Genomic DNA, 13,633 nt, shown 5'->3' with positions numbered 1-13,633 from the left:
TCTCCTTCACTAACCGTAAGAGGTCTACTATCAGACGGCACTGCCCCTTGAGCGGAGCTGGCGCATTACTTTCAACGTCATCAGCCTCAGCTCAATTGGGATCCATTTACCACATGAAAACATATTTTAAAATTGTCAAAAGTCATCACACTATCACAGTTCATTTATGGCATGTATAGCTAGACTCTCACAAACGCTCTGTTAGTTCGAGAATCAACTAAACCTTAGCTCTGATACCGCTAAATGTAACACCCCTTACTTGTATTCAATGCCGGAACGGGTACGAGGCATTACCGGACTTAAACGTAAATAAACATACAAAACTGAGACATAAATTTCTTTTCAAATTTAAAACTTTTCACATACATTCAAATTGTCCCTATAACGAGCCTCCGAGGCCCAAAACATGCTTTGGCAGTGGTTCGAGACTAAACCGAGAACTTTAGAAAATTTTCACAACACTTAGAATATTTTTCATCAAACAGGGGTCACACGCCCATGTGGCTTAGGACACGCCCATGTGGGCAGGCCATGTGGTCATACACGCCCCAGTCTAGACCCCGTGTACCTCTCTGTTTGTTACCAAATAACAAATTTAAGTCACACGGCCAAGGCACACACATGTGTGCTTAGGCCGTGTGGTCGATTTAATTTTCATAATTTTTCATAAAATAGGTGCAGGCTTCATACGGTCAGGGCACACGCCCTTTTTCGAGGCCGTGCCATCCACACGGCTAAGATACACGCCCGTGTCTCTGCCAATGTGCTCGATACTGAGCATTCTATTTTGCAACAAATAAGGTGCAAGGGACACCCGGTTGGAACACACACCCCATGGGGCAAGCCGTATGTCACACACAGCCTAGACACACGCCTGTGTGTCTACTCGTATGGACAAAAATAAGGCTATTTCCCAAGCCATTCTATCACCCTTCCATGCACAAACTACACGACAAAACATAGCACCATTCCAAGCATATACATTTAACCAAATCAGCCACAACCAAAGCATCTACACATCATTCACATGTTATTTTCTATCACATATGACACCACAAACTTATCAACTCAAGCCATGCAAAATCCCACATCCATGAAAAGCATCACTATATGAATATATCAATAGCCAACATAACCATTATAGGCCAATATTTAATGGCCATATACAGAATGAATCAATACCATTACAAGCCAACACATTTGGCCAAATAAACTATGACACATAACAAAAAGACCAAGTCTCTATACATGCCATAACTTAAAATAATAAAATCATTGGTACCCAAAATATTAAGTTGATAGTGTAAATGGATCTCCAACAGTCTCTAATCCCCGAGCTGGCTTGGTGACACTATAAAATAAGGAAAAAGAAATGGAGTAAGCTATATAGCTTAGTAAGTTCCTATGCAAATAATAAGTATCATAACCACACATGTAACATACAAATAAACATAATGAACTTGGCATAAGGTTATCTAATCATAACTTACTCATTCATAATCTTACCGAGGGTTCATCATATATCGAGCTCATTATTCAATAAGTTTTACATACGTGCCTGTACCAACTCGCAACATAACATAACTTTTCATAGATTGTCATTCTCGTTGAATTCCCCATTGAACCACTTGGAATACTAAAGAATACTCGGGAATCTCACACATACGATACCATACCAATGCCATATCCTAGATATAGTTTTACATGGGATCTCATATCGATGCCAATAGCCCAGCTATGGTCTTACACGAAGTGTCACATCGATGTCATATCCCAGATGTGGTCTTACACATAATCTCTATTAACCCTAATGTCATAACATTTGTATCCTATTTATTCCTAAGGTTCAACCGGGATATTTTCTCACTTTGACAATTACATCCACGGATTCAATCATAAGTCATACAATATTAAAGCATTTAAAACATAAATAAAACAATACATTATTTACATATGAACTTTCCTCGGTACAAATTAGTAGAAAAGGATTTAATCGTCAAACACCTTATTCTTCTCTTGATCAAGGTCTGAACTTTGTTTTTCTTGATCTATAAAAGCAAATTTAGCTTATTTAATATTCACATTACTCAAATCAGTTCCAAACATCACATTATGGCAAAATTACCTTTTTCCCCTAAACTCTCTCATATTTTCATTTTGGTCCCTAGGCTCGTAAAATGAAATGTATTCAATTTCTTGATAACCCAAGCCTAGCCGAACCAATTTCATGCTTATAGTTACATTTTTCATCAAATCACATTTTTACTACCCATTTTAACAACTTTTACAAATAAGTCCTTTTTTATACATTTTCACTAAAAATCACTTAGTAAAAGTTGTTTATCACGCCTTAAACATACAATATCTTCCATCAAACATCAAAATACATGCATGTCACACATGGGTAAATTTTTAAACATGAATCCTACTTCAAAATAATGGTAGAAATAGGCAAACCGGGTTACAAGGACTTCAAAAATGTAAAGAGCATTAAAATGGGGCTAGGATGTACTTACAATCAAGCTTGAAAGTTGAAGAAAACCCTAGCTATGGTGTCTAGTAAAATTTGGCCAAGGAGAGAAGATGGACACCAATTTTGGCTTTATTTTCCCTTTTTATTTTTTTATGAACTAAATAACCAAAATGCCCTTCACTTAAAACTTTGAAATTTTACTTAATCATGTCCATTTTTGTCCATAAACTTAACTAATGGTCTAATTATCATATAAGGACCTCTAATTTAAAATCCCATAGCAATTGAACACCTTTAACATGTAGAACTCAACTTTTGCACTTATAACAATTTAGTCCTTTTGACTAAATTGAGTGCCCAAACGTCAAAACTTTGGAACGAGATTTTCACGAAATCATGTTGTAAAACTATTGACCATAAGAATATAATAAAATAAGTTTTTCTATATAAGATTTGTGGTCCCAAAACTACTCTTCCGAGTAGCCCCAAAATCAGGCTATTACATGGTACGAACTGATCTAATACTTGACACCATCGCGATAAATAGTTGTACGAACTATCCCAGACGTGATGCAACTTGTAACACCCTGAATTTGGGCCTAGAAGTTTTGGGCCTTGAGCATGGGAGCAGTTGAAGGCAGCTTATAATATTCTGTTGTGCGTGAAAATTTCGTAGTTGAAGGCTTGTTTTAGTGGTTAAGTGTGCTGAGAAGTGTTGGAGAAGTCCTGGGTTCAAACCTGGACTCTAGCAAAAATTTTGGTTTAAGGTGAATTAAACCTTGGGTGTAGTAGGTAGGCCTTAAGAATATTGTTGGAGAAATTGTGACACAAAAAGCCTTGTGGCTTAGTGGCAAGTAGCGTGTGGAGCATTTAAGGGGAGGCATGGGTTCGAATCCCATGGCAAACAAAGAGCATTTATTTTGCTAACAGGGGGCGGCAAGAGTTGGTGTTGAATTTAAACTCTGATGATAGAGGGATCCCACATCGGGAAGCTAACATAAGGTACCTTTCTTGGCTGATCCCTTTCGCTTTATGGAGTGCTCGTTTGGGTTGGGCGTCGGCTAAGAGTGCTCGGAGCGTGGATTAACTCCAGTCTCCAATCAGGTGTGTATTTCTCGCTACTCTAGCTGTAGGATGGCTACTTCGGGCCGCGATGGGTTGAAAGGGGCCATATGGGCCCAATGGGCCTACAAGCCCAATTGGATAAGTTGTTTGATTGTGTAGTAAATATTGGACTAGGCTAGGTGAATCTCATATCTGTGGCTAGATTTGGGCTAAAAGGGCCACACGAGCGTGTGGGCCCATTTGGGCCGAGAAGGGCTTTAGGCCCATTCGTATTGTTATCCCTGTTTAGAATACTTTAGTTTACCAAATTACTGAAATACCTCCAGTTGTAAAATTACCAAAGTACCCCGGTTTATAAAATTACCCAAATATCCTCGATTTGTAAAATTATCGAAATACCCTCAGTTTGCAAAATTACTGAAATACCCTCGACATGTAAAATTATCAAAGTACCCTCGAATTACAAAAATTACTATTTTACCCTCGATTTATAGAATTACTATTTTACCCTCGATTTATAAAATTATCGTTTTACCCTCGATTTAAAAAATTACCATTTTACCCTTGATTTATAGAATTACTATTTTACCCTCGATTTACAAAATTACTGTTTTACCCTCAATTTACAAAATTACCGTTTTACCCTCGATTTACAGAATTACTGTTTTACCCTCGATTTATAGAATTATCGTTTTACCCTCGATTTTCAAAATTACTATTTTATCCTCGATTTACAGAATTACCGTTTTACCCTCGATTTACAAAATTATCAAAATACCCTTGTAGGGCAGAAATGCTAAAATACCCTTGTACGGTAGAAATACCGAAATACCTCTGTAGGGTAGAAATACCGAAATACCCCTGTAGGGTAGAATTACCTAAATACCCTTGTAGGGTAGAAATACCGAAATACCCCTGTAGGGTAGAATTACTGAAATACTCCTGTAAGGTAGAATTACCGAGATACCCTTGTAGGGTAAAATTACCATTTTACCCCTATGGTGTTAAATGACTGTTTTGCCCTTGTGGGCAAGTGACTGACTTGGACTGTGTGGTTGACGAATTTGATTGTGAATATATATTGGTGATATGAATGACTTGACTGTGACTATTTGATTCAAATATGGGCATGATATTCTGATTCTGTATGTTGTATGCCATGACATTTATATCTGTTGCATGGGTTATGGGTTATATTGATGGAGGAAGTACTGAAAGTGGCTTGCCCACGTACTGGAGGCTTTGCCTCAACTTACTGATAACTGAGCAGCAATGCTGCAACTGTGGAGTGTAGGGCTGAGTGGGTTGAGCTATTCCCCACATAGAGTGTAGGGCTGGTACGGGTGGAGTGTAGCGGTTGGTTATAGGCTGGATTGGGTTGGGATTGCAATCACATTCTGATTTTTTATTCTGTTACCTGATACTGATTCTGATTTTGATTCTGTTACCTGGTACTGATTCTGATTCTGATTCTGTCACCTAATTTTGATTCTGATTCTGATTCTAGTTCTGATAATGTTTCTTATTCTGTAATGGGTTAAAGCCCATCTGGTACTGTCTGTTATAATGGGCTAAGGCCCAATTGGTATTGAAACTGTAAGTAAGGCTGGGGCCAGACTTTTAATTCTTTTATATGACTGACTATTCCTTTTATAGTAGGGGATTTCACACTGAGTTTTCGTAAACTCATCCTGTTTATTAACCTTTCAGGTAATTTCCAGCCTTAGACGGATCGGAGCTGCGAGGGGCTCGGAGGAAGCCACACACACTATTTATGTTACAATTTTGATTATTACTTTTAAATGTTTTATGTGGGTTGTAGTAAAGCCGTTGCAATTTTCTGGATTTCAAATTTGGAATTTTATTTATTGTTCTTATAATTGCTCGTATTAGAACACGGTTTTCCAAAGCAACTACTGTCGTTCAAAACATCACGTAACCGCAATTGTTTTTAAATTAAGCTTTCGCAACTGCCAGGATTTTTACAAAGTTGTTAAGAATGTTATTCAGCTGAGGTTTTCTAACAAGGTTTAAAAAGGGTATAAGTTTTTAATTATTAAGAAGGGCTTTTAATGGAAACATGATTTTCGAAAAACACTTCAATGTGACACGCCAGATTCGAGCCAAACTTCCAGGCCGGGTTTGGGGGTTACACAACTTATCCATAACCTTTTTTTTTGTAACCCATGCTTTGTAATAGGACGACATGTAACCGTGTTAGTTATGGATGTTGGCAACCAACACCGGGATGGGGATCTTGGGACTCACCTTCACCATCGGTAAAATAATGTCAAAAATCATGTCCGAGTCTAGCTTAGGATGATCCTAACTTACACAAACAAATTACAAGTTAAAATAATGTAATCAAAAAAAAATAAAGACCCTGACCAAGTCATATTATGTTAGAAAATGGAATGATCGCACTGCGCACTTGTCGTAACACAAATATGTGGACCAGAATACTTCTTTATCGTCCACAAGTTAGTCTTCTTCTGCAAAAATGCCAGGATTTTCCATTTGCACTTCTTGTCGCGATGTGCGTACTTTCCTTTAAATTTCTCTAAACAGGACTTCGTGACGTGATAATTCACGCCGTTCTTGAAGCTATATCACTTCAATGCAGCAACGAAAGAATATTTGTTTGGGTATTCCATGCCAACTTCCAATACCCAGACATCTAACAATGAACTTGCATGACCAGATATTCTATGCGGTAGCTGCCGAAACTCTAAACCACCCTCAATCAAGAGTTCGATGTCAATTATGTGGAGTAGAGGTTCATATGCCCTAAATCTTGGATCTGAATCCGGAGCATTGTCTAAGCCTCCATCATCAAAGTTGCAAGGTTTTAACTCTGTTGGAACCTGCTCTATTTCAAAAAAAAAAAAAGTGTCTGAACCATTCGGACCACACTGTCAGATTGGATATGAGTTTGACTCCGATTCGTCAACTGCATCCGATGCCCTTTCTTCCTCACTTGCATCTTATTCCTTGCCTGCATCTTCTTCTTCATCGGTGCCTTCTTCCTCATCTGCACATTCATTGTTACATTCAACCAAGGGATTCGATGTACCTTCGTCGGACCCAATTGTAAGAAGTAAGTCCTCAGTAATTTTGTACCCAATGTGCCAGCCAAAATCTACACCAGATTGGTGTCCGGTGTAGGTCGATGCCCTATGGTATAAGTGTTTCAGCCCTAGGACATCAATCCACAGAAGTTGAAATTGAATGCATTAATTGAATGTCAAGCTCGGGTGTCAAGGTTCGAGTTGCGCTCATACCCCAACTGGTAGTGGCCATTGAAGTTTAAATGTGCCACAAACTGAAAAATGCCTACCTATAGACGTTTCAAGGCCATCATAGTAGAAGTTTTGTAAGAAGCCAATGAACCCACTGCACAACCGTGTAGTAGGACTTTCTACTTCAGCTTCGGTTCCAACATTAGCTGTAACGGTGGCTAAAGATGGACCACCTTCATCAGCCTCAACAAACTTAACATATAACTCCATTACATCATTTCCGCTTGAGCAGTGCGATGATATGACTACCTCGAGATCGAGCTCGCCTTTCATATCAAATAGCTCATACCTATAAGGGTCAACAGAAGCAAGATATCTACATTACAACCTCGAAATTCTTCCCTGGCTTAAACCCCCTAATTTTCTCCTAATTTAGTCCAAAGCTCAAGCAATTGAATGACAAGATTGAACGCCAATTCCACAGATTGGGCTCCTGTAAATACCACCCCGACTTTCGTATTATAGATTTGACTGTCATAGTAAATGGCGTATCTCACTTGTCTATTCATTTCAATATTGTTTACGAATTGGATGAGTGGAAGAAAAAATTCTTCAGAGGATTATCCAAAGAAATGCATACGACTCTCGCAACTCAACTCTTCGAATATGATGCGTGCCTACGTTATGAATATTTCGTTACTTTAATAGGTAAATAGAACAAGCAAAGAGGGAATGTGTGCTTCAGAATCCATTTTTGAGGACACGCTTTAATCGAATAATGATAATGAAACGCTCTTTAGTGCTCAAAACCACATTTCATAGATTACATATAAATTTCATCAGAAGTTTGTTTCAAAGGGTATTAAGTTCCTCAAAACATGCATAAGATTTCACTGTGATTCTCGAGGTCTAGTACTTCTTTTTTCAGCCTTTAAGAAAAATATTAATTAAGGCTAGTCTAACTAGGCGAGCCTTCACTAACATTTTCAAAATCTGGAAAAAAAGTACTTGACCCCGAGAATCTTTCTGCAAATTTGAAGCACGTTTTAAAGATATTCGATAAAGATGTCGGTCTTGCGGCGCATTTTTAACCACGAGAATTTTTTACTTTGCAATCTCACTCTTCCCACAAGCCTATAAAAGGGGCTTTCACTTCATACTCCATCATCCCTCAAACATTATCTCTCCCAACCTCCATCCTTCCACTATTTCTCTTTTTTCGTTTTCTTCCCAACTTCAGTGTAAAAAAATTCGATCGCTAATAAAATTTTCATTTGAGGTATTCTTGAGTCGTCGGTGATGCGATATTGTTCTGAGATGCACACATTTCATATATCCTACCGTGATAAGATCATTACCTCTGAAACTTATCCTCTGAAAGTCAGGTTCCGGGGTGATTTTTCTTTGTACCAAGTCTATGTAGAAGTCTCAATCGACGACCATTATGCAGTCATTGATCAGGGTATAAAGGGGAAATTAGTTGACGGTCATTACACGAGCACAAGCTCAAACTTTTCAAATACCTAAAAATGTTGCCTTATAAATACCATACAGAAGTTTGATGGCATAATCATACAGAAAAACTATGGGACTTCCCATTATAATCGGTGTAATTTTTTTCTCCATTTCCAGGCAGCCGGTGCCTTTAATCTTCCTTCTTATTCGAAGGTTGGCACCGTCATGGATGCAAGAAGACTCTTAGGTGGGGAGCGACTATTTTGGTGGAGTAAAGGTGATGCTCCTTTCGAGGCGACAACGATTGTCGTTATTTAATATCCCATTAATAATTATAACCGTTGTCGCGCCAACTTGAGTTTGACCTATACTTCTGCCAAAACATTCGCTCTCCTCTTGATAGACCTCTTGTGTCCACCTCGGTGTCAGCCTTCAAATAAAAATGAAAGGTTAAAGATTACTTGGAAATAGAGAAAAAAAATTACGTTGATTACATAAAAAAATCTCTCTGTTTTACCCTATGATTATGGCCTCAATTTTATGTATGGTATATCTAAGACATCATTTGCGGGTGTCTAAAATGCTTGAAGTCGTGACTGCATAACGACTGTCAATTGGCCCCTATTATACTCGAACTCGTGATCATATCACGACCGCCAACTAGGACTTGCACCTAGACTTCGACTCATGATCGTATCAAGCACTGCCACCCCAAATCTCAAGTTCCCTAAGATGGGTTTCTGAGGTAATAGTCTTATCCTACCATTATATATGAAATGTATGTGTTCTGAGGCGCATTATCATATCCTCGACCCCTTAAATCTACCTATAAACTTCAGCATTTTCACCCCCTAAATCTTTGAAAAAAACTCTAACCTTAACAAAATTAATAAACCTAACAAAATTAAAAAAACCCTAACCTTAGAAGAGAGTGTGAAAGCATGTCCAACCGGACGCGCTTTCACACTCTCTCCAAAATCAACCTAGTTTCCTAAATTTAAAAAAAATGCCTAAAAAGCCAAATAAAAAACCCAACATGTATCATTAATTTAGCCATAATATATAATAAAATGAATTTTATAATGGAATTATTGATATTTCTTTCAATAGTGAAATTGACCTTTTTTTATTTAATTCATTATTAAATATAATTAATTTAAATTTATGTAAAATTAAAAAAAATATATAAGTAAACTATTATTTATTTAATTAAAATTTCATTGTCATTTTACATTTATTTTTTAATATTATTCTATACAATCAAACAATTATTCATATATTCAATTCAATCTAGCTAAATATTATAATATCTATTATTTTCCCCATTCCTACTACCTATTTCATTCTTACCATTAGAGTGACCCAAACCTGCCACTAGCTTCTTTGCATTTTATTCCCAAAGAATAAATTGAATGGCAAAATCAATTATCAACTATGGAATTAAAAACCATTTCATTTAACTGAATAACATAATAGTAAAATACATTACACTTTTAAAATAGAAAACACAAATTCAAACCTTAAACTTGACACTATTAAAAGAAACAACCATAAACTCTAGTCATCAACAGTAAAATAGATGAAAGATTAAAAAATACATTTCATTCATTAAAGCCACCGCACTACAATGCCATTAGTCATTGTTGTCACAAATAATCATGTTCAGATGATCCACGTTTAAGTAAAAATATTATGAAAACCCCTACATTAAGAATTGGATTACAATTTACATTCTTTACTTAAAAAATACATAAATTAATCTCTTATATATTAAGTCAAAGAGAAAACAAGTTCTTCTATTAAAAATTTAATTCATTTCTACTGTTAGAAACTAATTTCTATTTGTCATCATGAAGTACACGTAACGTGCCTAATTATTTCATCAACACGCCAATTTTTAGCAATACAACAAATGAAATTTTTAACAAATAAAAAACTAATTTACTCTTTGATCTAACGTATAATGATTAATTTGCTACTTTTTAAATTGAGGAAACAAAATACAATTTAACTCCTAGAAAAAGGACTTCCACAATACTTTTACCTCCAAAATTTATCACGTTAAGCATGAAAACTATAAATGGTGGGGGAGCATTATCCCTTCCATCAAAATGGATGAGCTTGAAAAAGGTAGATCAACAAAGTCAATTGCCCAATGATCTAAAAAAGTGCAAATACTCCACTGTTCCCTAAATACGTAACAATAGGGTCAATTATAAACGAGCAATAGCTTAGTAGTAAATTTAGCACAAGGTGATTCCTTCGTGTGCTTGAAACTCCGTCCTCCCAATCAAGCAGTGCGTAGAGGTGGAGAAACCAGTATGACTCCATCTCCTCTAACAAAGAGGAATGGAACTGTACGCCTCGTAGTCTGAAACGGAGGGAGGAAATTGGGTCATCATCTAAAAACAATAAAAAACAAATCCTTTTTCTTTATCACATTCTGATTTGACTTGAAAAGTTCAAGTTCAATAGCGGCGTTAACATTTGTTTCTGCTGCAAATTCCTGATTCTTGCAATACCAGGATAAAATGAGTTCATTCTGTTTATCACTTGGCAAACACTTAAGTAGAAAAGTGCAAGGATAGAAATAGAACTGTCCAAAGGCCAGGCCAGGCTACAACCCGAACTTATTATTCTCTTTGCCTAGGCCTTGGCCAACCTAACCTGCTGGTCTGAATTCACTATTCAAATAATATTTTTAAAATATTTTTATAGTATTTATACATTTTATAGTATTTATTTCCAAATCTACCAAATAATTGATGGATAGAAAAGTCATCTTTTTCCTATTTTTCTACCTTTCTAATCAAGCACAAAATATATATTTTCTATCTTTTCACTATCAATTTTTCATATTTTCAATTTTTTTTCTACCCTACCACACAGTGTCTTAAAGTAGTTCCTTCATTAACTATCCCTTTAAGGAATCTCAGCAAAATGCACTTAGCTGTCGGTATCAGCTAAAGGAAACACTTCTCTTCAGATGAAAGCAGAAACAAGTTTCAATAAAAAGTTGAACTTCATAATTCAAATGAAAAACTAAATAACTTTGCAAATGGTAACACCAAACAAAACAAGCAGAAGCATTCTTCATGGAAAATATGGGCTTTAAACCTTAACATCAGAGATCTCAAGTTACCAGTGATCACTACAGCCAAAACTTATCAAACTCACATATCATCTATAATTCATATCTTAGCTTTCAGAACAGTTAATGCTATACTCCAAATTTTTGAAAAGGAGGCAGTGAAATAAAGCATACCCGAACAATCTCTTCATAGGTTTCATCATCTATTTCAACTGTTGTAACAATCTCTTCAACATCCCCCAGAATCATATTCAAATGCTGATCATATGCCTGCAAACCACATTAGAGAAGAACCGGGTATCAAACAGAAGGGCTACAACATTCTGAAACATTATGAGCAATTATATTGGAAAGTATTGAGAAAATAATTGCGAATTAATCAAAGTGATTTTGTAAGCACTAAAGAAAGCCATTGGCAATACAACAGTTTATTGAGACAAATAATATTATCACAATAATAGCCACATGCTGTAGTGAACCAGTGAATGGAATATGTTAACAAAACTAGCAAATCACGCGATGCATGTTTAGATTAGATCAACATTGCACTTTATCCAACCCCCAATATCACTAGTTGTCTACAAACCACTACATTTTGACTAAAAAATATTTAAAGTATTATTAAAACAGATGGTGTTATTTGAAAGAAGAAAGGAAGAAAAACTGAGGATGAAGTTGGATTTGAGCAATACAACAATTCCATTTAAAGTTCAAAAATGATTTGATACCAAAGAACCTCAGCCAGAAGCATAGACTTTGTTTTGAAGTTCAGACACAGACATGAAAAACAAAAGGTGATCTAAAAGACTAGACTAGAACTTATCAGTGCTGTATGTCATAAATAAGCTTCTACACTTAACAATCATCCAATAAACTCACTCGTATGTTTATCCACGGAACAATTTCTTCTGAAGCTGCCAATTCAGAAAATATACTCATCGCCCAAAATTTTTAATCATTCCGTTTAGGCATTCCTTAAGCATGGCCGTGCAATCGACAGAAATTCATAAATAACGAAAATAAAAATTGCAATATCCAAAATGTGCTAACTTAAACTAGCACAATTAACAGAACCCAAGAAAACCCTAAAATGTGAAACCCTAAGAGCATCTGAACAGTAAAAATCGGAACCTAAAGAAGAACAAGTAAAGGGAACCCTAAAGCTTTATAATGAAAGCATAACAAAGTTAAAACGTACATGGAGCTTGCCACGAAGCTCACGGTCGGAACGGAGCTTGACGTAAATACGCTCGTCGAGGCTAAGCCTTATCAGATCCAAGGGCTCCTTCACCGTGCTGTCTTCCTCGGTGGCCATTCCCGTTCGCCCTTTTTGTACACAAAGAGTAAACCAATGGTTTTAGCCTGCAAAAACAAAATTTTAAGTGCTACTGTTCTTATGAGCGTGAGAAAGAGCCCGAATACATCTGGTAGAACCCGAGCACCCGATTTAACTGTCATTTTGGGCTTTGGCATTTTGGGTTCTAAACTTGGCCACTTTATTGTAATCGAGATGAACGTAACTAGATTAGAGTTACATTATTATAATTATAATCAAATCGAGTCAAAGAAATTAGTGTCAAGTTTGAATAAAAACATTATGATTTATTCGCAATTTTTAGATAGAGTTAGTCACATATAACAATTATCTGTATATAGTTTATTTTTCTTCCAATTAAACTTTTGTTTAATGGGAAAGAGGGTTCCTCATTTAGATTAGTTTGAATTTTGTTAATTTATTCAATTAATTATTTAATTTTTGTGCTTGTAATGATAAATTTTAATTCTATCCATTGATAAATTTGTTATGACTTCCAAGAAAAATAAACACTTCTAAAGATGATATAATAATAACAAATTATAAATAAATAAATAAAACATTACACAATAACTAAATCAAAATTTTATTAGCTAAAGATAAAGAATTTGAAACGATGATGCAAGCTCATTAATAATCTAAGCTCAAAAAGGAAAAATCATTTATCAACAACCACTAAAAATAAAAATAGAAACCCATAAAGAAAAAAATATCATTTTTTAGCCAGCAACCCACCAATTTGCTAACGGTGACAATGAAGAAAACACAAATTGAGGGGAGTCATGATTCTAGTGAATGACTGCTCAAAGGAAGAAAAGAAAGTTCAAGGTAAGCAAGAATAATATTTTATTTCATGGAGTGAATTAAGGGTCGATTTACCCAAAAAAAGAATAAATTTAATTTCGCCTATTGGTTTTCTTTTTTAAAAAGTTTTATTAATTTACGTTGTTTTTGGAGATAAAAAAGAAAATACATCCTATAAAAGGTATTTTCAA

The 13,633-nt window shown here is 35.8% G+C and overlaps 1 protein-coding gene across 1 annotated transcript; it reads right to left on the bottom strand.

The window, feature by feature from the left end:
• Positions 1–10,193: 10,193 nt before the first annotated feature.
• LOC107932177 (sm-like protein LSM3A) lies at positions 10,194–12,767 on the bottom strand. The gene is made up of 3 exons (XM_016864131.2): positions 12,522–12,767; positions 11,498–11,593; positions 10,194–10,603 (listed from the first exon to the last, which is right to left on the bottom strand). Exons 1-3 carry the CDS (start codon positions 12,636–12,638, stop codon positions 10,523–10,525), a joined length of 294 nt encoding a protein of 97 aa, XP_016719620.1. The 5' UTR covers positions 12,639–12,767; the 3' UTR covers positions 10,194–10,522.
• Positions 12,768–13,633: the final 866 nt, after the last annotated feature.

The sequence above is a fragment of the Gossypium hirsutum genome, chromosome A02 (assembly GCF_007990345.1).
Source record: "Gossypium hirsutum isolate 1008001.06 chromosome A02, Gossypium_hirsutum_v2.1, whole genome shotgun sequence".
Classification (NCBI taxonomy): Eukaryota; Viridiplantae; Streptophyta; class Magnoliopsida; order Malvales; family Malvaceae; genus Gossypium; species Gossypium hirsutum.
This window is presented reverse-complemented; position numbering and strand designations above follow the sequence as displayed.

Excerpts from the sequence above, each read along its gene's own strand:
- LOC107932177 (XM_016864131.2), bottom strand. The coding sequence starts at position 12,638 with ATGGCCACCGAGGAAGACAGCACGGTGAAGGAGCCCTTGGATCTGATA. Across the intron at positions 11,594-12,521 it reads AGCTTCGTGGCAAGCTCCAT|GCATATGATCAGCATTTGAA; the intron begins GTACGTTTTAAC and ends TGTGGTTTGCAG. Across the intron at positions 10,604-11,497 it reads CCTATGAAGAGATTGTTCGG|ACTACGAGGCGTACAGTTCC; the intron begins GTATGCTTTATT and ends CCTCCGTTTCAG.